We start from the raw sequence: 23,944 nt of genomic DNA, 5'->3' as shown, positions 1-23,944 counted from the left end.
ACCTATGAGGACAGCTGAAGAAGTCTTTTAGGTTCTAGATAGCACCTTTTTTCTAAGCGCGTGCACCTTCCAGCCTCTCACATCTTCAATCTCACTCTCTCTCTGTTTCTCCATTCTGAGAATCTGTCTGTTAGGAGATGAGGATCAGGGGAAAATGTACTGCTCTCTTTGTCTGGGAAGATTACCCAGGAAATGGGCTCTTGTCACTGTTCTATGTCCTCATGTGACAGCCATTCACTGAGGGAACACTGACGCTCACCCAGTCCGCTGGTGTGATTAAAAAGACCAATCAATATTTCCGTGCTTATCTCATTTAGGCTGGCATGGTAAATCAACAGAGTAGAGGAGATAGTGGAAATGTAGCTGTTGGCAATGATTGATAACGTTAGTTCTCATGAAGGATTGATTTTCAGCTTGAGGTCAAGAAAAACTAAGAGGATTTCGCTGATGTATAGAGCTGCGACGATAACCGGAAAAGTATCAACACCGACCATACCAGGCTCCTCAGAGGAGGAAGGGAAGGACCATCCTACTCAGTGAATTTCATAAAAATATTAAAACATTAAAAAGGTTTTAGATAAAACAATATATTCAGATGTCACCAAATAACTGCTTAAAACACAGTTTTGCAATGAAGGTCTACAGTAGCCTCAACAGCCATCTCTGGGGTAGCACCATGGTGTATCTAGAGGACAGCTATTTTCCATCCTCTTCTGGGTATATTGACTTCAACACAAAACCTAGGGTTAACTAACTTTAGCCACTGTTTGCTAAAAATCTATGGAAGTGAATAGGGCATGTGAGCACATTTTATTTCTGAATCACTTTTAAGTACTATCAAACCAAATATGGAGTTGATTTGAACTGATTTCAGGCAATTTGGACTTCATTTTTTATTTTTTGTAACATGATCACATGCCCCCATCACCTCCATAGATTTTTAGCTAGCAGTGGCTAAAGTCAGCTAATGTTTTCTAATGGCTGTTTAAAGACAACTGAACCATGGATTGCAGTTTCTCCTGGCCCATAGACTACTTACAGGGTGAGGAAATATGTAAAATGGTGAACTACTCATTTAACATTTTAGTTTCGCTATAGCTTTTTTCTTATTGAATGATGTGACAACTCAACAATGTAGCTTCTCTGCCTTTATTACTAATAAGTTGTGTGGACGATATCACTGATTGTTGGAAGTGTTCATACTGTAGTTTGTTGTTATGGTTCCCAGACAACCAGATGGTCACACACAAATTGTATCTGTGTTAGCCAGCCACATGCAATCTCCAGCTGTGAGACCTGTTTTATTTCACAGCTCAGAAGATATAATGGACCAAAAGTGCAATCATGTTCTGTTTTAGAAGTAATCAATACTTTTATTGAGTGTTGGAAAGAGTATCACGTGGTTTGGCGTAGCCTCTTGTGACAGCCTCAGCTAATTTGGTTCTGGGTGCCGAGTTAATAATAATTGATTGGAAGGCTGAAACTTGAAATTGTTCACTCATTTACTATGGGACTAGGCTGCTTTACCCAGCTTTATATTCATCATGTGAGTATGTTTTACCTGCCATCTCTGCTATGTCAGGGGACCTCTCCAGTTTCTTGTTTGTTTGTTGCTCATAAATATTTGAGTGGTGTTTGTGTACTGTAACTACTAACTCCTGGAGGTGTGCTCTGGTTACAGTTTAATACTTCTGGTCTATGGCTTCTAGGCTAATTTGGCTGTGCGTCCAACTGCAGCTAGAAAGATAACTAAAGGTCACTGGTTCACAAAATCGACTCTGTAGACAATTGACCCTTTTTTGTTGTGTCTATGTAATATGAAGCCATGAGAAAGGTTCATACTACAGTAGTTGCATTGAGCCACTTTCAAAGGTATTGTTTACGGTAATATTGTATACTGCTGTTTAAATGATTGTCAAGATGAAAATGTTGAACCAAAGAATAATACAACAAACGAAGGACATTCATTGACTCCAGAACAGAAGTGTTTGAAATTTGAGGAAATGTTTCCATCTTCTCCAGAGGGGTGTGAAAGAACTCTTTTCATTTTTAAAATTTATTTCACCTTTATTTAACCAGGTAGGCTAGTTGAGAACAAGTTCTCATTTGCAACTGCGACCTGGCCAAGATAAAGCAAAGCAGTTCGACACATCCAACACAGAGTTATACATGGAATAAACACAAACATACAATCAATAAAACAGTAGAAAAGTCTATATACAGCATGTGCAAATGAGGTAGGATAAGGGAGGTAAGGCAATAAATGGGCCATGGTGGCGAAGTAATTACAATATAGCAATTAAACACTGGAATGGTACAATGTGCAGAAGATGAATGTGCAAGTAGAGATATTGGGGTGCAAAGGAGAAAGATAAATAAATACAGTATGGGGATGAGGGAGTTGGACGGGCTATTTACAGATGGGCTATGTACAGGTGCAGTGATGTGTGAACTGCTCTGACATCTGGTGCTTAAAGCTAGTGAGGGAGGTAAGAGTCTCCAGCTTTAGTGATTTTTACAGTTTGTTCCAGTCATTGGCAGGAGAGAACTGGAAGGAGAGGCGGCCAAAGGAAGAATTGGCTTTGGGGGTGACCAGTGAGATATACCTGCTGGAGCGCGTGCTACGGGTGGGTGCTGCTATGGTGACCAGTGAGCTGAGATAAGGCGGGGCTTTACCTAGCAGAGACTTGTAGATGACCTGAGCCAGTGGTTTTGGCGACGAGTATGAAGCGAGGGCCAGCCAACAAGAGTGTACAGGTCGCAGTGGTGGGTAGTATATGGGGCTTTGGTGACAAAACGGATGGCACTGATAGACGGCATCCAATTTGTTGAGTAGAGTGTTGGAGGCTATTTTGTAAATGGCATCACCGAAGTCAAGGATCGGTAGGATGGTCAGTTTTACGAGGGTATGTTTGGCAGCATGAGTGAAGGATGCTTTGTTGCGAAATAGGAAGCCGATTCTAGATGTTTAATGTGAGTCTGGAAGGAGAGTTTACAGTCTAACCAGACACCTAGGTATTTGTAGTTGTCCACATTCTAAGTCAGAACCGTCCAGAGTAGTGATGCTGGACGGACGGGCAGGTGCGGGCAGCGATCGGTTGAATAGAATGCATTTAGTTTTACTTGCATTTAAGAGCAGTTGGAGGCCACGGAAGGAGAGTTGTATGGCATTGAAGCTCGTCTGGAGGTTAGTTAACACAGTGTCCAAAAATTGCCAGAAGTATACAGAATGGTGTAGTCTGCGTAGAGGTGGATCAGAGAATTATCAGCAGCAAGAGCGACATCATTGATGTACACAGAGAAAAGAGTCGGCCCGAGAATTGAACCATGTAGCACCCCCATAGAGACTGCCAGAGGTCCGGACAACAGGCCCTCAGATTTGACACAATAAGCTCTGTCTGAGAAGTAGTTGGTGAACCAGGCGAGGCAGTCATTTGAGAAACCAAGGCTGTTGAGTCTGCCGATAAGAATGCGGTGATTGACAGAGTCGAAAGCCTTGGCCAGGTTGATGAATACAGCTGCACAGTATTGTCTCTCATCGATGGCGGTTATGATATCGTTTCGGACCTTGAGCGTGGCTGAGGTGCACCCATGACACGCTCGGAAACCAGATTGCATAGTGGAGAAGGTACGGTGAGATTCGAAATGGTCTGTGATCTGGCTTTTTGTTATCTTGGCTTTCAAAGACCTTAGAAAGGCAGGGTAGGACAGATATAGGTCTGTAGCAGTTTGGGTCTGGAGTGTCTCCCCCTTTGAAGAGGGGTATGACCGCGACAGCTTTCCAAGAGGACATTTTTAAACACACCCAAGACAACCAATATTTTGGGAAGGATGAAGTGAGTGGGAGCTGGACGTGCTGGGCCTCTTTCTCGGGTATACTGTTATTGTAACAGGCTGTTGTGAAATGTGCTGATGTGTGCTTGGTTGCCAAGTGAAGTCTTGGGCGATATACCGTATACCGGTCTATTTCAAATACAATTCAATACCGTCCCACTAAAGGGGCCCACTAAAGCTCTAAGCTCCCCGTGTGTTATGCCACTCCTTATAACTAGATGTGCCAAATAAATTATCTGCAGCTCAGGGGTCCAGCTACGTCTTTGGTTTTCTAACTTGCTAGCTAAGTGGCTAGATATTAATATTAAGCTTCTTGGTTATAGCAGACAATCAATCCCCTCCTGGATCAACATCCCTGCTGTCTAATATTTGTTTTGTGAGTGCAGCAAACTATGAGTAGCCTTTCAAGATATTTGTATAACTTTATGAGCTGGGTTGTCTGTCCTTGCAATTTGTTTATGTTTGCTTGCGCTTCTTAGCATTTATCTAGTGTCCGCTATGGGAATTTTCTAGTAATTTGTTAGCATTTGTTGGGACCCCAACCCCCAAAATTAGAGTAATAAATATATATACAGTGCATTTGGAAAGTTTTCAGACCCCTTCACTTTTTCCACATTTTGTTACGTTACAGCCTTATTCTAAAATTGATTAAATAAAACATTTTCCTAATTAATCTACACACAATACTCCATAATGACGAAGCAAAAATGTTTTTAGACATTTTTGCAAATAGAAATACCTTATTTACATAAGTAGGTAGACTCTTTGCTATCAGACTCGAAATTGAGCTCAGGTGCATCCTGTTTGCATTGATTATCCTTGATGTTTCTACAACTTGGAGTCCACCTGTGGTAAATTCAATTGATTTGAACATGATTTGGAAAGGCACACACCTGTCTATATAAGGTCCCACAGTTGACAGTGCATGTCAGAGCAAAAACCAAGCCATGCGATCGAAGGAATTGTCCATAGAGCTCCGAGACAGGATTGTGTCGAGACACAGATCTGGGGAAGGGTACCAAAGCATTTCTGCAGCATTAAAGGTCCCCAAGAACACAGTGATTGAACTCTTTGGCCTGAATGCCAAGCATCACACCTGGAGGAAACCTGGCACCATCCCTAGAGTGAAGCATGGGGGTGGCAGCATCATGCTATGGGGATGTTTTTCAGAGGCAGGGACTGGGAGACTACAGGACAACGACCCTTAACAAACAGCCAAGACAACGTAGGAGTGGCTTTGGGACAAGTCTCTGAATGTCCTTGAGTGGCCCAGCCAGAGCATGGACTTCAACCCGATCAAACATCTCTGGAGAGACCTGAAAATAGCTGTGCAGCGACACTCCCCATCCAACCTGAAAAAGCTTGAGAGGATCTGCAGAGAAGAATGGGAGGAACTCCCCAAGTACAGGTGTTCCAAGCTTGTAGCTTCATATCCAAGAATACTCGAGGCTGTAATCGCTGCCAAAGGTGCTTCAACAAAGTACTGAGTAGAGGGTCTGAATACTTATGTAAATGTGATATTTCCCTTTTTTATTTTTAATACATTTGCAAAAATATTTTAAAAAAACAGTTTTTGCTTCATCATTATGGGGTATTGTGTCTAGATTGATGAGGGAAAAAAATATTTAATCCATTTTAGAAGGCTGTAACGTAACAAAATGTGGAAAACGTGAAGGGTCTGAATACTTTCCGAATGCAGTGTGTATACACTGCTCAAAAAAATAAAGGGAACACTTAAACAACACAATGTAACTCCAAGTCAATCACACTTCTGTGAAATCAAACTGTCCACTTAGGAAGCAACACTGATTGACAATAAATTTCACATGCTGTTGTGCAAATGGAATAGACAGAAGGTGGAAATTATAGGCAATTAGCAAGACACCCCCAATAAAGGAGTGGTTCTGCAGGTGGTGACCACAGACCACTTCTCAGTTCCTATGCTTCCTGGCTGATGTTTTGGTCACTTTTGAATGCTGGCGGTGCTTTCACTCTAGTGGTAGCTTGAGACGGAGTCTACAACCCACACAAGTGGCTCAGGTAGTGCAGCTCATCCAGGATGGCACATCAATGCGAGCTGTGGCAAGAAGGTTTGCTGTGTCTGTCAGCGTAGTGTCCAGAGCATGGAGGCACTACCAGGAGACAGGCCAGTACATCAGGAGACGTGGAGGAGGCCGTAGGAGGGCAACAACCCAGCAGCAGGACCGCTACCTCCGCCTTTGTGCAAGGAGGAGCACTGCCAGAGCCCTGCAAAATGACCTCCAGCAGGCCACAAATGTGCATGTGTCTGCTCAAACGGTCAGAAACAGACTCCATGAGGGTGGTATGAGGGCCCGACGTCCACAGGTGGGGGTTGTGCTAACACCGTGCAGGACGTTTGGCATTTGCCAGAGAACACCAAGATTGGCAAATTTGCCACTGGGGCCCTGTGCTCTTCACAGATGAAAGCAGGTTCACACTGAGCACAGGAGCACATGTGACAGACGTGACAGAGTCTGGAGACGCCGTGGAGAACGTTCTGCTGCCTGCAACATCCTCCAGCATGACCGGTTTGGCGGTGGGTCAGTCATGGTGTGGGGTGGCATTTCTTTGTGGGGCCGCACAGCCCTCCATGTGCTCGCCAGAGGTAGCCTGACTGCCATTAGGTACCGAGATGAGATCCTCAGACCCCTTGTGAGACCATATGCTGGTGCGGTTGGCCCTAGGTTCCTCCTAATGCAAGACAATGCTAGACCTCATGTGGCTGGAGTGTGTCAGCAGTTCCTGCAAGAGGAAGGCATTGATGCTATGGACTGGCCAGCCCGTTCCCCAGACCTGAATCTAATTGAGCACATCTGGGACATCATGTCTCGCTCCATCCACCAACGCCACGTTGCACCACAGACTGTCCAGGAGTTGGCGGATGCTTTAGTCCAGGTCTGGGAGGAGATCCCTCAGGAGACCATCCGCCACCTCATCAGGAGCATGCCCAGGCGTTGTAGGGAGGTTATACAGGCACGTGGAGGCCACACACACTACTGAGCCTCATTTTGACTTGTTTTAAGGACATTACATCAAAGTTGGATCAGCCTGTAGTGTGGTTTTCCATTTTAATTTTGAGTGTGACTCCAAATCCAGACCTCCATGGGTTTATAAATATGATTTCCATTGATAATTTTTGTGTGATTTTGTTGTCAGCACATTCAACTATGTAAAGAAAAAAGTATTTAATAAGAATATTTCATTCATTCAGATCTAGGATGTGTTATTTTAGTGTTCCCTTTATTTTTTGGAGCAGTGTATATTCATACCGTTCTTGTACCATAATGGGTATATAGTATTACCGTCAATGCACACAAGGATATATATATATATATATATATATATATATATATATATATATAATACTGTATACCCGGTATGGTACAGGAACGGTTTGAAAATCAGGACACCGCCCAACCCTAGCAGAGAGAGCAACCAATCCACTGATCCACAACCCGACTACCCCTTACATGACTAAGTCACAGTATTCATGCAGGTTTTATAGGGTTCCTGTTGTTCCTCACAACGATCACCATGGAGTTCAGTTAATGAAAAGACAGGCACCATGTTGAGTAACTGGAAAATGTAATAAATGGTCTTCTACACAAACACTCTGACAACAAATTCCTTTTGGCCCATCTTCCTTCAAGATATAATATTTTCAAATTTTCCTTCTACTTTCTCCTCTCAAAATTATTTCTCCAGTCTTGAATTATCTTCAATATGTTTCTGACTCCTGTCTTTTTTCCCTGCAGTGTTCCCTGTTCAGTGTGGGATGCTAGCGGACCGGTGGCGAGCCGAGGCTGAAGGAGCATGGTGAAGCACCAACCCTTGCAGCAGGTCTATGAGAAGCAGCTGTGTTTGTCCTTCCTCACTGGGATCTATGGCTGCCGCTGGAAACGCTACCAGCGTTCCCATGACAACAGCTCCAAGGTGAGAGTAAAGACGAATGCAAATGTCACAAGATGTTCTGTTGTGGACAAATTATGGGTGTATTGGTATGTTCTCTTCTCATACCAATCAATGGAATATCTGAGAGTTAGATTGTCCTGACCTTTAATTGCACATGCTGGCAACATGCTTGGACTTGTTACGGAAGACCACTCTTGTCCTCAATCAGTCAACTGACTTATTATTAAAGGGAGTGATGTACAGAGAGACCTGTCGTCTTGTCTCCTCTCATCGCCGTGTGGCACAGACTGGGGAAAGCTAGGCCTCAGTATAAAATTCCAAAGGAACTGATGCCCTTTCACTCACCTAATCAAACTAAGACAAACTGATGCCCCTTTAAGGAGTAAAACATATATAACCCGTACTGAATGACTAAGACATAATATCTATTTACCCACATGGATTGAGGCCAAAACAGGGGATCTGTGCTAATGATGCATGGCTGGAAAGCCTGCGTTAATAACTAGGCTTTGAGCTCAATAGAAAACGCTTTGGATCTCCTCATCGGACATTTACTGAGCAGCATGAGACCGCAAATCATCAATGATAATGATGAGTTACCGATATAGGGATTGATACACCTTCACAAGCACAGTTTGTGTGTGTGGGTGTGTCTGTGCGTGTGTGTGTGTCCCTGTACAGGATGTAGAACAAAAGTCGGCTAGCCTGTTTATTAGGCTGTCATTAGCACTACTGCAGCACCTGATTTAGCTCCAACTACCAAAGTGCAATCACTATGTTTAAACCAGAATGATCTTTCATGACCTGGTTACCGTCTGATATGTTTTTATGGATAGGCTACTTTGAGATTTTAGTGTAAGCAATGAAAAGCTTGGCAAACGTCAGCAGTTGTGTTGAGCTAAATGATGAAACCAGCCTTGCTCTCAGTGGACAGTTTTACAGAACTTTGCTTAGCTTTTATTTTAGGCCACTGGCATGAAAGTAGGTATTTGGGCAGTGTAGGGCTAGGAGCAGTGAGGGGCTTTGGCAACAGTAGTAAAAATGTCACTACACAACAGAAGTCTGTTAATTGAAGAACTGCCTTGTTCAGACCACGAGTGACAGATGAATTTACAACACTGATAGTGAGGCTTGTTTGTAAGCAAAACAAAGCCAGGAGACGTATCACCTGCAGGGAAAGAACAGTGAACTTGTTTTGGGGACTTAGATACAGTAACCTGACACGTGTGAGATGGAGCACAACGATATCAGTCAGCCTGCCCAGCAAGAGCCTGCCTGAATGACCCCTACCTTAGATATATGCTTCCTGGAGATAAATAACATATTATAAGCCTTATAATAAGACATTATAGTTCATAGGTGCTTATAACAAGTAATAAAGTGTTATACCTGTCAGCTTTCTGTAAAATGTTACCATGTACTGTATTTTCTTGTCTAGAAGGGTGCAGAGTGTAGAGTGAGTAGTGTGCATTGCTATAGAGGTCAGTGTGTACTATAACACTCAACTCACTAAAGGGCTAGCAGAACATAGTTCTGCCCATCCTGCATTGAAACCTTATCACACCTCAGGAATAATTGAAACGTTTTCCATTTGTCTGATTCTGTTCTGGAGGCCCAGACATTTTTTCAAACCTCTTCATATACAAAAAAAGTGACAGACAGGCAGGCAAGCAAGTATTTACCAAAAGCAAAAGTCTGAGTTATCCAATGCATTCAACCTTTCAGGAAAGCTTTATTATAGCTACCGTCCTTGTTAAATTGTTAAATTTATCCAATAGCATACTTTAAAAAATGTAATATTATTAAATAACTCAAATGATATTTTCTGTAAATAGTGGTCTAAAACTTTGCTCATTGTAAAGTATTAGGTTTATGGCAGGCATTGGTAGCCATAAGCTTGTTGTAGAAGTCAATGGGGGTGTTTTAATATAATGCTTCTACCCAGATTCCCAGCTGTGTGTGCAGACTGGAGTATCAGAGCCGCTCCTGCTGTTCTTAACTTGTCATTGGACTACAAAAACCCAGTATGTTGTCCATAAATTAGGCCAGTTAGTAGGGAATGTGTGAGCGGGGCAGTAATGAGGTGCTGACCAAGAGGAAAAATACAAACACACAGCTGCACACCTGCTTTCCCTCTCTCCATTTACAAAGCACTCACTCACACGTGCACACTCATGCACATAGACATTCATATCATCCAAATACACATCAATGAGAATCACATGTACATCCCTACACATACTAAATGCAACTCTCTTACAATACCTATCTTTCTGACTCTTATTATTAGAGTTCATTCTGCTATTGACTTGACCATTGAGATAGTGCTACTGTGATTCCCAGGCCTGAGTTGATATACAAACACAGGAGGGTCATCGCTTTCTCTTCTGGTACTTAGTGGTATTACTTTGAGTGGTAGGTTGTTATTTCTCAGAAACAGGTTACCTCTGTCCTGCTCTTCAAGCCCATAGAGAACTTTGTAATTAATGACCTAGAAACGCTTTCGCTCAAGATTAGCAAACCATAAAGCAGCCCATGCTGAACAAGTTACATTTCTAGCTGGAGTTGGATTCATAGCTCCATCAGTTGTCATTGAGACACAAATTATATTTGTCCTATTTTTATGTAGTACCATGCACCTGATATGGCAAAATCCATAGGATAATAAGTGTGCATAGTACTGTATCATACAGAAGTGAGATGTACACGTCTGTCTGAGGTTTGTCAGAAATGGTAGGTAGTCATACTGTTTCTCTGACTTAGCTACTTCATTGTGATGAATCAATGTTCTTCTCAATAGATGAAACAGTGTGGTAGGGCAGCACTGTCTATCGGGGTTATAATTAGCAGGCTGTGAAGACGTTAGAGAGGGAAGGAGAATGAAGCCAAGGCACAGTCTGGGGGAGGAAGTGATGGGATTAGAAGGACGTCAGGATTAGACGTCATCAGCTTGGTGACAATGACACTGTGCTAAAGACTGACTTCCTGTATCATCGATAGTGTGGTTGGTTATGGTTGTGTCTGAAATGGCCCTACTATACTGTAAAATTACTTCCACTGTGACTGGCTGTGCACTGATGTATCTCACATATCGGCAAAAAAAAGACTACACCTGGAAAGGTGAAAAGATGTCTGCAAAATTATTAATTTCGACTCGGCATAGGGATGCTTCCTGTTTGCCCAATATGACTGGGGGTACCTAAGGACCAGAGTTGAGAAACAGTGAAATGTGCTAATGTGCACTTAGTGTTTGTCCAGTGGGAGAGTGTTTTTCAGTGAAACTTAAGAGAGTTAACTCTGAGCCCCATCATCCCTCTATTGATAAACCAGTAACCACAGATGGTCTATGGAGCTCAGGGAGAAGAACCAGGCTGGGGTCACTGGCTGGACTTCATGGTTTTCAGGAACTACTATGTGGATATTTCTACCCCCTTGAGTTTTAAAGGTGTGTGAGAGGTATGATCACCCACTGTAATGTGTTGTCTGCGAAAGGTGCAGAAAATATTATTATCCTCGGTTCTCTCCCAGCACTAGCTAACTTCCTGAATTAACGGAATCGAAAATAAAATTCAACCCAACCCTGCTTCCTCCAACTGTTCTTGAGTGAGTGTTAGATTCATAATGTGGCTGTAGTCCTACACCTATGCACTTTCACCTCAGCGTAAGTCAACCTTAAACCAATTAAATAAAACCTGACATTGTCAGAGCCCCTTCCCCATGTCACTTTCTATTACCTCTATTTGTCACATTAGGTCCAGAGTCTGACTTTACTCCTTTTAGTGCCATGAAAAAGTGTTTGCCCCCTTCCTGATTTTCTCAATATTAGCATATTTTTACTTATGCTGAATATTATCAGATCTTCAACCAAAATATTAGATAAAGGGAACCTGAGTTTACAAATAACAAAAATTGTACTGATTTTATTTATTTAATTAACAAAGTTATGCAACACCCAATTCCCATGTGAAAAATAAATTGCCCCCTTACACTCAATAACTGGTTCTGCCACCTTAAGCTGCAATGACTGCAACCAAACGCTTCCTGTAGTTGTTGATCAGTCTCATATCACTGTGGAGGAATTTTGGCCCACTCTTGCATGCAGAACCACTTTAACCCAGCAACTTCTGTGTATTGATTTGTGGGTTTTCAAGTAAAAAATCGACCGTATATGATTTTTCAACGCCGATACCGATTATTGGAGGACCAAAAAAAGCCGATACCGATTAATCGGCCAATTTAAATAAAAATAAAAAAATAAATATTTTTTTTGTAATAATGACAATTACAACAATACTGAATGAACACTTATTTTAACTTAATATAATACATCAATAAAATCAATTTAGCCTCAAATAAATAATGAAACATGTTCAATTTGGTTTAAATAATGCAAAAACAAAGTGTTGGAGAAGAAAGTAAAAGTGCAATATGTGCCATGTAAGAAAGCTAATGTTTAAGTTCCTTGCTCAGAACATGAGAACATATGAAAGCTGGTGGTTCCTTTTAACATGAGTCTTCAATATTCCCAGGTAAGAAGTTTTAGGTTGTAGGAATTATAGGACTATTTCTCTCTATACGATTTGTATTTCATATACCTTTGACTATTGGATGTTCTTATAGGCCCTTTAGTATTCCCAGTGTAACAGTATAGCTTCCGTCGCTCCTACCTGGGCTCGAACCAGGAACACATCGACAACAGCCACCCTCGAAGCAGCGTTACCCATGCAGAGCAAGGGGAACAACTACTCCAAGTCTCAGAGCGAGTGACGTTTGAAACGCTATTAGCGCGCACCCCGCTAACTAGCTAGCCATTTCACATCAGTTACACCAGCCTCATCTCGGGAGTTGATAGGCTTGAATTCATAAACAGCGCAATGCTTGAAGCACAGCGACGAGCTGCTGGCAAAACGCACGACAGTGCTGTTTGAATGAATGCTTAAGAGCCTGCTGGTGCCTACCATCACTGTCAGACTGCTCTATCAAATCATAGACTTAATTATAACATAACACACAAACACGAGCCTTAGGTCATTAATATGGTTGAATCCGGAAACTATCATCTCGAAAACAAAAAGTTTATTCTTTCAGTGAAATACAGAACCGTTCCGTATTTTATCTAACGGGTGGCCTCCATAAGTCTAAATATTCCTGTTACATTGCACAACCTTCAATGTTATGTCATAATTACGTAAAATTCTGGCAAATTAGTTCGCAACGAGCCAGGCGGCCCAAACTGTTGCATATACCCTGACTATGCGTGCAATGAACGCAAGAGAAGTGACACAATTTCACCTTTTTAATATTGCCTGCTAACCTGGATTTCTTTTAGCTAAATATGCTGGTTTAAAAAATTATACTTCTGTGTATTGATTTTAAGAAAGGCATTGATGTTTATGGTTAGGTACAGTCGTGCAACGATTGTGCTTTTTTCGCAAATGCGCTTTTGTTAACTTATGGATGAAATCCCGTTAACGGGATCGATTTGACAACAGCCAGTGAAGGTGCACGGCGCTGTCACTGCCATCAACAGAAATAGACCAAAGCGCAGCGTTGTGAGCGTACATATTCCTTTATTTATATGACGCCGACAAAAACAATAAACAATCCAAAACAACCGTGAATCTAAAGGGCTATGTACCACAAACAAAGTTAACCTCCCACAAAGACAGGTGGGAAAAAGGGATACCTAAGTATGGTTCTCAATCAGAGACAACGATAGACAGCTGTCCCTGATTGAGAACCCTACCCGGCCAAAACATAGAAATACAAATAATAGAACTAAAGAACATAGAATACCCACCCCAAATCACACCCTGACCAAACCAAATAGAGACATAAAAAGGATCTCTAAGGTCAGGGCGTGACAGGCGCCAAATTCAAACAACAGAAATCTCATAATTAAAATTCTTCAAACATACAAGTATTTTACACCATTTTAAAGATAAACTTGTTGTTAATCTCACCACAGTGTTCGATTTCAAAAAGGCTTTATGACGAAAGCATACCATGCGATTATGTTCGGTCAGCGCCAAGTCACAGAAAAACACAGCCATTTTTCCAGCCAAAGAGAGGAGTCACAAAAAGCAGAAATAGAGAGAAAATGAATCACTAAGCTTTGATGATCTTCATCAGATGACACTCATATGACTTCATGTTACACAATACATGTATGTTTTGTTCGATAAAGTTCATATTTATATCCAAAAATCTCAGTTTACATTGGCGCGTTATGTTCAGTAATGTTTTGCTTCCAAAACATCCGGGGATTTTGCAGAGAGCCACATCAATTTACAGAAATACTCATCATAAAAGTTGATGAAAATACAAGTGTTATGCATGGAATTAAAGATATACTTCTCCTTAATACAACCGCTGTGTCAGATTTCAAAAAAGCTTTACGGAAAAAGCACACCATGCAATAATCTGAGTACAGCGCTCAGAGACCAAAACAAGCCATACAGATACCCGCCATGTTGTGGAGTCAACAGAAGTCAGAAATAGCATTATAAATATTCACTTACCTTTGATGATCTTCCACGGAATGCACTCCCAGGAATCCCTGTTCCACAATAAATGTTTGTTTTGTTCGATAAAGTCCATCATTTATGTCCAAATACCTCCTTTTTGTTCGCGCGTTTAGTTCACAATTTCAAATTCAAGAGGCGCAGGCCCTTAGTCCAGATGAAAAGTTAAAGTTATATTACAGTTCATAGAAACATGTCAAACGATGTATAGAATCAATCTTTAGGATGTTTTTAACATAAATCTTCAATAATATTCCAACCGGACAATTCCTTTGTCTTTAGAAAGGAAAAGGAACGCAGCTAACTCTCTTGGCATTCTGCCAGACACCTGACTCAAACAGCTCTTATTCTCTCCCTCTTCACAGTAGAAGCCTGAAACAAGGTTCTAAAGACTGTTGACATCTAGTGGAAGCCTTAGGAAGTGCAATCGGACCAAATTTTACACTATATTGGATAGGCAAAGACTTCAAAACCTACAAACCTCAGATTTCCCACTTCCTGGTTGGATTTTTTCTCAGGTTTTTGCCTGCCATATGAGTTCTGTTGTACTCACAGACATCATTCAAACAGTTTTGGAAACTTCAGAGTGTTTTCTATCAAAATCTATTAATAATATGCATATCTTAGCTTCTGGACCTGAGTAGCAGGCAGTTTACTCTGGGCACCTTATTCATCCAAGCTACTCAATACTGCCTCCCAGCCATAAGAAGTTAAATCATCCCCCGTTTGGTGAAGTTGGCTGTCTTTGTTAGGAAGAAATAGTCTTCACACAGTTCGCAACGAGCCAGGCGGCCCAAACTGCTGCATATACCCTGACTCTGTTGCAAGAGAAGTGACACAACGAAATTCATGTTAGCAGGCAATATTAACTAAATATGCAGGTTTAAAAATATATACTTGTGTATTGATTTTAAGAAAGGCATTGATGTTTATGGTTAGATACACGTTGGAGCAACGACAGTCCTTTTTCGCGAATGCGCACCGCATCGATTATATGCAACGCAGGACACGCTAGATAAACTAGTAATATCATCAACCATGTGTAGTTAACTAGTGATTATGATTGATTGATTGATTGTTTTTTATAAGATAAGTTTAATGCTAGCTAGCAACTTACCTTGGCTTCTTACTGCATTCGCGTAACAGGCAGGCTCCTCGTGGAATGCAATGTAAGGCAGGTGGTTAGAGCGTTGGACTAGTTAACCGTAAAGTTGCAAGATTGAATCCCCGAGCTGACAAGGTAAAAATCTGTCGTTCTGCCCCTGAACAAGGTAGTTAACCCACCGTTCCTAGGCCGTCATTGAAAATAAGAATGTGTTCTTAACTGACTTGCCTAGTTAAATAAAGGTGTAAAAAAATATATATATTTTTTTTAAATAAAAAATCGGCCAAATCGGTGTCCAACAATACCGATTGCCGATTGTTATGAAAACTTGAAATCGGCCCTAATTAATCGGCCATTCCGATTAATCGGTCGATCTCTATTTTCAAGCATGAACTGCAACATCTCAATTGGGATTATATCTGGACTTTGACTAGGCCATTCCATAACTTCAAATGTGATGCTTTTTAGCCATTTTCATGTAGACTTGATTGTGTGCTTTGGATCATTGTCTTGCTGCATGACCCAGCTGCGCTTCAGCTCACAGACGGTTCCTTCTATTAAGGCAAGTCACCCCAAACCAAAGCATCCCCAAACCATCACACTACCACCACCATGCTTCACCGTTGGTATGAGTTTCTTACTTTGGAATGCAATGTTTGGTTTTCACTAGACATAATTGGACCCATCTCATGCAGAAAGTTGACTGAAGTTTGCCAAAAAAGCACCTGTAAGTACCTGGATGATCATCAAGACTCTTGGAAGAATGTTCTCTGGACAGATGAGTCAAAAGTATCACTTTTTGGATGACATGGGTCCCATAATGCTTGGCGAAAACCAAACACTTCATTCCACAGTAAGAACCAAATACCAACAGTCACCCATTGTGGTGGAAGTGTGATGTTTTGGGGATACTTTGCTACCTCAGGACCTGGACGACTTGCCTTAAAAGAAGGAACCATGTATTTTGCTCTGTATCAGAGAATTCTACAGGAGAATGTCAGGCCATCTGTCTGTGAGCTGAATCTGAAGCGCAGCTGGGTCATGCAGCAAGACAATGATCCAAAACACACAATCAAGTCAACATGAACATGGTTAAAAAGCAATAATGTGAAGTTTTGGAATAGCCAGTCAAAGTCCAGAACTAATCCCAATTGAGATGTTGTGGCAGGACTTGAAACCAGCAGTTCATGCTTGGAAACCCACAAATGTCGCTGAGTTAAAGAAGTTCTGTATGCAAGAGTGGGACAAAATTCCTCCACACTGATGTGAGAGACTGATCAACAACTACAGGAAGCGTTTGATTGGAGTCATTGCAGTTAAAGGTGGCACACCAACCAGTTGAGTGTCAGGTGGCAATTACTTTTTCACACAGGGGCATTGGGTATTGCATAACTTTGATGATGAAATAAATGAAATAAGTATGTAATCGTTGTGTTATTTGTTCACTCAGGTTCCCTTTATCTAATATTAGGTTTTGGTTGGAGATCTGATAATGTTCAATATAAAAAATATACAACAGTAGAGAAACTTATGTAGTGGGCAAATACTTTTTCACAGCACTGTACACACACACACACACACACACACACACACACACACACACACACACACAAACACAGTCTTGTCACGGCTGTGAAGTATTGTGTGAGACCAGGTAATTGACTGCCTCAACAGAAGTAGTGTGGTGGTTACCTCAGAAACCAGACTTCATTAAAACACCAGCCCTCTACTCTCCCATTCTCCCCTGTGCATTAACTCTAACCAGTAGAAGGTGAGGCCTCACTGATGAGATTCCTAGCCTTTCCTCTGAGTGCAGTGTAAGTGTTAATGTGGTATTCCCCTCTTAACTACCACGCGTCTACACATTATTGCCAGGCCTCTAATAATAGACTGTAGGAGATGTGGAAGAGATGCAGCACTAGTCTGGCCAGCATGAGATGTAAAGCTGATCACTGGTCAACTCCACCTGGCTGTGGTCTGACCTGGGCCACATTCAGTACGCAAACGTTGTAAAACATGGCAGATAGAGATGTCATGAATACAGCTGACATTATTCCATATTCTTTATAATTACTTATTTACATTTGAGTAATTTACCAGATGCTTTTATCCAGAGTGACTTACGGTTAGTGCATTCATCTTAAGATGGCTAGGTGAGAAAACCACATGTCACAGTAAGTACATTTCCCCTCAATAAAATAATTATAATTGGGAAATTTGCTATTTCGCAACCTTGTTCCCTTTCTGCATGCGCCCCTGACCTGTTTTACCCCCCTCAATCCAGTCAATTACTATGGGGGAAGTGCCTGGTAATCTGACCAGACTTTCATGCCAGTCATGCCAGAGGACAGATGAAAGGTGGAAATTATGTTACCAATCAAAGGGGAAATTCATAAAAATGGGATTTTTATACGGTTTCGTTTTAAGAGGTAATTTGTTTTAACTTGTTTTACACGTTGTGTGATTGTTTAAGCTGAAGGTTGTGGAACGTTATGTTAAAAGTGTTATAGAAAGTACATGTCTTCTTCATTCTGTTGTGTGTTCACCAGTGGGAATGTGCATGGTTCATCATCTTGTGCAGCACCTTCTCCCTGCTCCTCTTCTGGGCTTACTTCTGGTTGGAGGCCCACAATGACTACAACCAATTCAACTGGTGAGTGTAAGTTAGTCCTTACCAGAGTGGCTGTGAGTTTGCACCATTGTTTCTGTCCCCCAGAAGCAGTCTCTCTCTTTTGAGCAGCTTTCAATTAGTAATTTAATGTGTGCATATTTCAATATCTCCTATCAGGGCTGGTCCTCTTCTTATCAAGACACTGGCTCACCTTCCACACCCTCTGTCTCTCTTTCTCAGGTTACTATACAACCGTTCTGGGGAATGGAAGGACGGCACTGTCCCCATTCTCGCAACCACCGCAGTTGGCTTTAGTTACATAACATTTTTAATGGTGAGTAAGTTTCATGTTTGGTTAAATGCCTGTACACACAGTAAAACACGTGTTGCTGCTGCAGGTTCAGTAAGATCTAACCTGATTGTGGCGCTGTTCGTATCCAGATTTTAGCACTCTGTCATATTTCACTGGGACAGCAGCTGAACCTCTACTGGATCCACAAGGTAGGCCTTCAAATGGACTCTGACCTACTGATGAGGAAATGAATACCATGTTACTGTTAGCCCTGCATAGGAATGTGTAGAACAAATCAAACTGTGATATGTTGGTCCCCACAGATTAGTGTGTTGGCTGCCATGATCACCACTGTCAGTGGTGTGGTCTCCATCAGTGACGTGTGGGGGGACGAATGGGACATCATTCTTATATCGCTACAGGTCAACATCTCTATTTGTTGGTTTCTCTACGTGTGTGTGTGTGTGTGTGTGTGTGTGTGTGTGTGTGTGTGTGTGTGTGTGTGTGTGTGTGTGTGTGTGTGTGTGTGTGTGTGTGTGTGTGTGAACAAGGTTATAAAACTCCTGTCTTCCTGTGTTGTAATTCAGTCCACAGGTCCTTTCCTGCACATAGGAGCTCTGGCTGCTGTCACAGCGCTGGGTTGGCTGGTCGCTGGACATGTGATCCGTGCAGGGAGAACCAGTAAGTATTGGGTTGGATTTTGATTGGCTTTCACTGTAACTCAAATCAGGATACCAATAATATCAATATTATACATGATTACATTACTTCATGATTATTATCATTATAACCATAAAGATGTTTGATAATGAACAATGATTGCAGCAGCAGTCAGAAATCTGGGAACTAATGTCCTCACTCTATGGTCTTCCTCCTTCCCAGAGTTCCACTTGATTGTGCTGCTTGTCTACCTAAGTGTCCTGCTGGTCCTCTACATGGCTCCCCTTGCCATCACCTCACCCTGCATCATGGACAGGAACAGCCTCAAACCTCGACCTGATGTCATTGGAAGACGGGGGGCTCCAATGGTGAGTCCGTGTCCCCCTACAGAAATATCTTCTTGCCCCCTACTCTCTAGTCGCTTCATGTAGATCCTAAGGAATCTCCACATGTATTCGGCTGCTAACCTATTTCCTATTTCATTAAAGCTGAAATAATTTGCCTTTCCACCACTAGCTCAAATGACTGCCATCAAATTCTAACAACCCCTGATAACCCATTGTACCTCCTGTGTGTGTGTGTGTGTGTGTGTGTGTGTGTGTGTCCTGTGCTGTAGCTGGCTCCAGAGAACACCCTGATGTCCTTCAACAAGGCCCTGCAACAGGGGGTCAGCTCCCTGGAGGCCGACGTCTCCGTCAGGTACCCAACCATACTCTACCAGCCAATAACGAGTTCTCTACAGTAGACCGGTAACGACGGGTGGGCCTTTCTGTAGTGAAGCCATAGCAACATTCACAGCGTGTAAAAGGTTATGGAGAAAATCTAAACACCCCCATTCTGACCCTGCCTTTGATATAGTCAACTTGTTTTAAGACCATTTTAATCTCACATCCATTCCTTTTCACTAGTGCATTATAGCCTGTTATTACAGGCCCATTTTAGTACTCCCATTGCCACAGAACCTCTATTTTATTTATGAAAGCAGTGACATAAATTACATAAGTGTTACTGGTTCAGTGATGTCAGTCTGTGTTCCCAACTGTCCTCTACAGTCTGGACGGGGTGCCCTTCCTGATGCGAGACCGCACCCTGAGAAGGACCACTAACATCGCCAAGGTCTTTCCAGACAAACAGCACGAGGACGCCTCTCTCTTCAATTGGACAGAGATTCGCTCTCTAAATGCGGGGCAGTGGTTTTTGGAGGTACCTCTCTCCCCTCTCTCTCTCTCTCTCTCTCCCTCTCACTGGGTATATGTCTCTCTCCCTCCTTGTATTGCTCTTTCTCTTAGTCTCTCCCCTTCTCTAGTCTACCCTTCCCTCTCCCCACACCAAGTATATTTTTTCACTCCACTTTGCATCACTTCATAAAATAAAACACCTCTCTTCTCTCTCCAGAGCGACCCCTACTGGACGGTTGGGTCTCTGACAGGGAGGGACCGGAACCGAATGGGGAATCTGACAGTGTGTAGCCTGGTAGAGATGCTCCGCCTGACAGCCAGGGCCAACCGCTCAGCCCTGTTAAACCTCCATAGACCTCCCCCAGAACACCCACACTACAAGACCTGGATCATGGACACCCTGTGGGCCGTCCAGAGGTCTGGGATATCACAGAAGAGGGTGAGGAGGACTTTCTGTGTATCTGTCTGTCACTGAGTCCTTAGCAACATTGGTAGAAATGTGTAAATCAAAAAGCAGGTCCAGACTCTTACCCTGTGTCTTGTGCCCTGTGGTTTTTTAGGTGACGTGGACCCCGGACACAGACAGGGGCCGTGTCAGGGGGCTGCAGCAGACCTCCTTAGAGAAACTGTCAGTGGAGGAGCTCAGACACAGGGGCATCAGCAGCCTCACCCTGCGCTACTCACAGGCCAGTAACAAGGACATTCAGTAAGACATACTACTGTTACTCTCAAACTCTAACCCTAACCATTCACCTGCTGGGATTGTCCAAAATGTTATCTGGGAGGTCCAAACATGTAATCTAAAAAGTCCTAGAATCGTATCTTAAACCCTAACCTCATCCTGCGTTACGGTTACTCACAGACCAGCATGTCCAATAACTATTTATCTTTGTAGGGACTTCCTGGTGAACAACATGAGTGTGATGGTGTACCCGGTGAATGAGCCGTGGCTCTACTCAGTGCTGTGGTGCAGCGGAGTGCCTTCTGTCTCCTCCGACGCCCCCCAGGTCCTCCGCAAGGTGCCCTACCCCATCTGGCTCATGGTAAGAATCTCCGTCTACACCACTTCATTGCAATAACTACACTTTTAGTACAGTATAGACATATGGAAGATACCCATGAGTGTAACAGTACATTTTCTATGACTGGGTACCCCTTTTAACTGCTACAGTACAGAGGCAAGGCAACACAGAGAGGCTGGGGATCGCAGGGGAGAGTACAGATAGTGACTAGGGAACAGCAGAATAGCTGGGTAAGAGCGAAGTGAGGCACGGGGACACAGCAGCAGACCCAAGGACACAGCTCGAGACTAGAACTTAAAACTCAAGTAGTTTCATTCATGTTCTGATCGTCATCGCATGTTCATCATGATAAGAGGTATAGTATATTTGTGTTGATGCTGCGATCTAGTGGTGGATGTTGGTTCTGAACAGCTGTTCTTGTTTACAGAGCCCATATGAATACTGCTTAGTCTGGATCACCTCAGATCTTGTCTCCATCGCCATAGTTACAGGAATATTCATCTTTCAAAAGTAAGTTCCCATTTTCCATTACGATCAAACTGAATCTCCTTTCATTTAGCTGTGAATGGTTGTGTATTTGCAGCATACCCCTCACCCTCACACTTTTGAGTATTTCCAGAGTATTGTAATAACACTGCAAAGTTCTCTACTACACTGATCCGCGATGAAAGCTGGATGCACACACTTCAGTGATATGTCTGCTCTGCTCCATTGTCTAGTCTGATGTACTAAGTGTTTCTCAGGACTGTTGTGTAAATGTAAAGGTCTGTGTGTTCTGAACTTTGTGTTGCGTAGCCTTCTGCTTCTAAACTGACGCTTCTGCTCTTTCCCTTTCACTGCCCTGTCTCTCTTCTCCTCATCTGGCAATTTCTCTCCTTCTGTTTGTCCATATCATATTTTTTTCTTATGTCCTCTTTCATTCCCTCCTCTCTCTCGTTCTTCCCTATTTGTCCTCTGTTCTGCCTGATCTGTTCCGACTGATTTTGTTCTGCCTGATCTGCATGCTACGTTTCTCTGCTGCACTCTGGCGTCTGTCAGCTATCACTTGATCAGGTAACTGGGGTGACTCCCATGGCCCATGTTGCTTTGTTGTTTTCTGTCCTTGTGCTTTACTTGTGTCTGAAGCTCTAACGCTTGTACTCAGTGTACACTGTTTCATTTAGATATGTATTCATCAATATGTATTCATCATTTGACTATGTTTATATTGACTCTAAATGTGTCTCTGACGGTGCGGTGTCGCCCTGTCAGATGGAGGATGAGTGGCATGCAGAACTACAACCCAGAGCAGATCATGCTGAGTGCTGTGACACGCCGGCCCAGCCGAGACGTCAACATCATGAAGGAGAAACTCATATTCTCAGGTCCGTAATAAATCAAATATAATATAGGCATTTAGCAGACACTTTTATCCAAAGCAACTGACAGAACTGTTGGAAGTTGACACGGAAACATACAGTATAATCAGTATGTAGCCCATACATGTATCAAACCCACAACCCTGATGTTGCCAGCACTATTCTCCAACTAACCCACTGAACCAAATCAAGAATGGAAAAGAGTGAGGGTCAAAGTTGAACTCTTCTTTTTTCTCTCCTTTTTTAGAGGTAAGCAATGGAGTAACCAATACAGATGAACATTTATATCCAGAGAATGGCTATGACATTGGGCAGTACAAGTGAGCTGTGTCTGTATACCTGGAGAATGGCCAGGACAATGGGCAGTTCAGATGAATTGTCTCTATATCCTGAGAATGGCAATGCAATGCGCAGTACAGATGTGTTGTCTCTGTACCTGTTTGAGCTGGTTGTGCCAACTACACTTATGACGACATCACACGGAGACTGCAACAGACAGAATCACAATGGCTGCTACTTTAAACTTAGATGTTTCCGCCAACATGTTAGAACTTTGAACTTCTAAAAGTTGTGAATGTTCAATGTTTTGAAGACTGTTGATCTACTTGCTGGAGTGACCTTTTTAAAAGTTGTATTTCAAGCTCTGAAGGATCATGGGATGTTTTTTCTTCTCAACTTTTTGTAAATATGACTTTTTGTTTTTCAGTTATTTTCTTTTCCCTCTGAGAGGATTGTCATGGTTTGGTGTTCTAAATACACTGCTCAAAAAAATAAAGGGAACACTAAAATAACACATCCTAGATCTGAATGAATGAAATATTCTTATTAAATACCTTTTTCTTTACATAGTTGAATGTGCTGACAACAAAATCACACAAAAATGTATCAACCCATGGAGGTCTGGATTTGGAGTCACACTCGAAATTAAAGTGGATAACCACACTACAGGCTGATCCAACTTTGATGTAATGTCCTTAAAACAAGTCAAAATGAGTCTCAGTAGTGTGTGTGGCCTCCACGTGCCTGTATGACCTCCCTACAACGCCTGGGCATGCTCCTGATGAGGTGGCGGATGGTCTCCTGAGGCATCTCCTCCCAGACCTGGACTAAAGCATCCGCCAACTCCTGGACAGTCTGTGGTGCAACGTGGCGTTGGTGGATGGACCGAGACATGATGTCCCAGATGTGCTCAATTGGATTCAGGTCTGGGGAACGGGCGGGCCAGTCCATAGCATCAATGCCTTCCTCTTGCAGGAACTGCTGACACACTCCAGCCACATGAGGTCTAGCATTGTCTTGCATTAGGAGGAACCTAGGGCCAACCGCACCAGCATATGGTCTCACAAGGGGTCTGAGGATCTCATCTCGGTACCTAATGGCAGTCAGGCTACCTCTGGTGAGCACATGGAGGGCTGTGCGGCCCCCCA

The 23,944-nt window shown here is 42.6% G+C and overlaps 1 protein-coding gene across 1 annotated transcript in view; it reads left to right on the top strand.

Moving 5' to 3' along the window:
• The window catches only part of LOC120057087 (glycerophosphodiester phosphodiesterase domain-containing protein 5-like), a 53,424-nt gene extending 30,078 nt beyond the window's left edge, over nt 1-23,346 (top strand). Inside the window, exons 2-16 of the mRNA XM_039005491.1 lie at nt 7,611-7,788; nt 17,946-18,049; nt 18,248-18,341; nt 18,449-18,508; nt 18,623-18,721; nt 18,887-18,980; nt 19,182-19,327; nt 19,576-19,658; nt 20,012-20,162; nt 20,355-20,576; nt 20,698-20,843; nt 21,033-21,180; nt 21,587-21,669; nt 22,411-22,523; nt 22,765-23,346. Coding sequence (XP_038861419.1) covers nt 7,669-7,788; nt 17,946-18,049; nt 18,248-18,341; nt 18,449-18,508; nt 18,623-18,721; nt 18,887-18,980; nt 19,182-19,327; nt 19,576-19,658; nt 20,012-20,162; nt 20,355-20,576; nt 20,698-20,843; nt 21,033-21,180; nt 21,587-21,669; nt 22,411-22,523; nt 22,765-22,841 — 1,740 coding nt within the window. The 5' untranslated portion in view covers nt 7,611-7,668 and the 3' untranslated portion in view covers nt 22,842-23,346. The remainder of the gene's footprint in view (nt 1-7,610; nt 7,789-17,945; nt 18,050-18,247; nt 18,342-18,448; nt 18,509-18,622; nt 18,722-18,886; nt 18,981-19,181; nt 19,328-19,575; nt 19,659-20,011; nt 20,163-20,354; nt 20,577-20,697; nt 20,844-21,032; nt 21,181-21,586; nt 21,670-22,410; nt 22,524-22,764) is intronic.
• The last annotated feature ends 598 nt before the right edge of the window (nt 23,347-23,944 follow it).

This window comes from Salvelinus namaycush, chromosome 12 (genome assembly GCF_016432855.1).
Source record: "Salvelinus namaycush isolate Seneca chromosome 12, SaNama_1.0, whole genome shotgun sequence".
In the NCBI taxonomy this organism is placed as follows: Eukaryota; Metazoa; Chordata; class Actinopteri; order Salmoniformes; family Salmonidae; genus Salvelinus; species Salvelinus namaycush.
The sequence above is the reverse complement of the archived record's forward strand: the minus strand, read 5'-3'. Positions and strand labels throughout refer to the sequence as shown.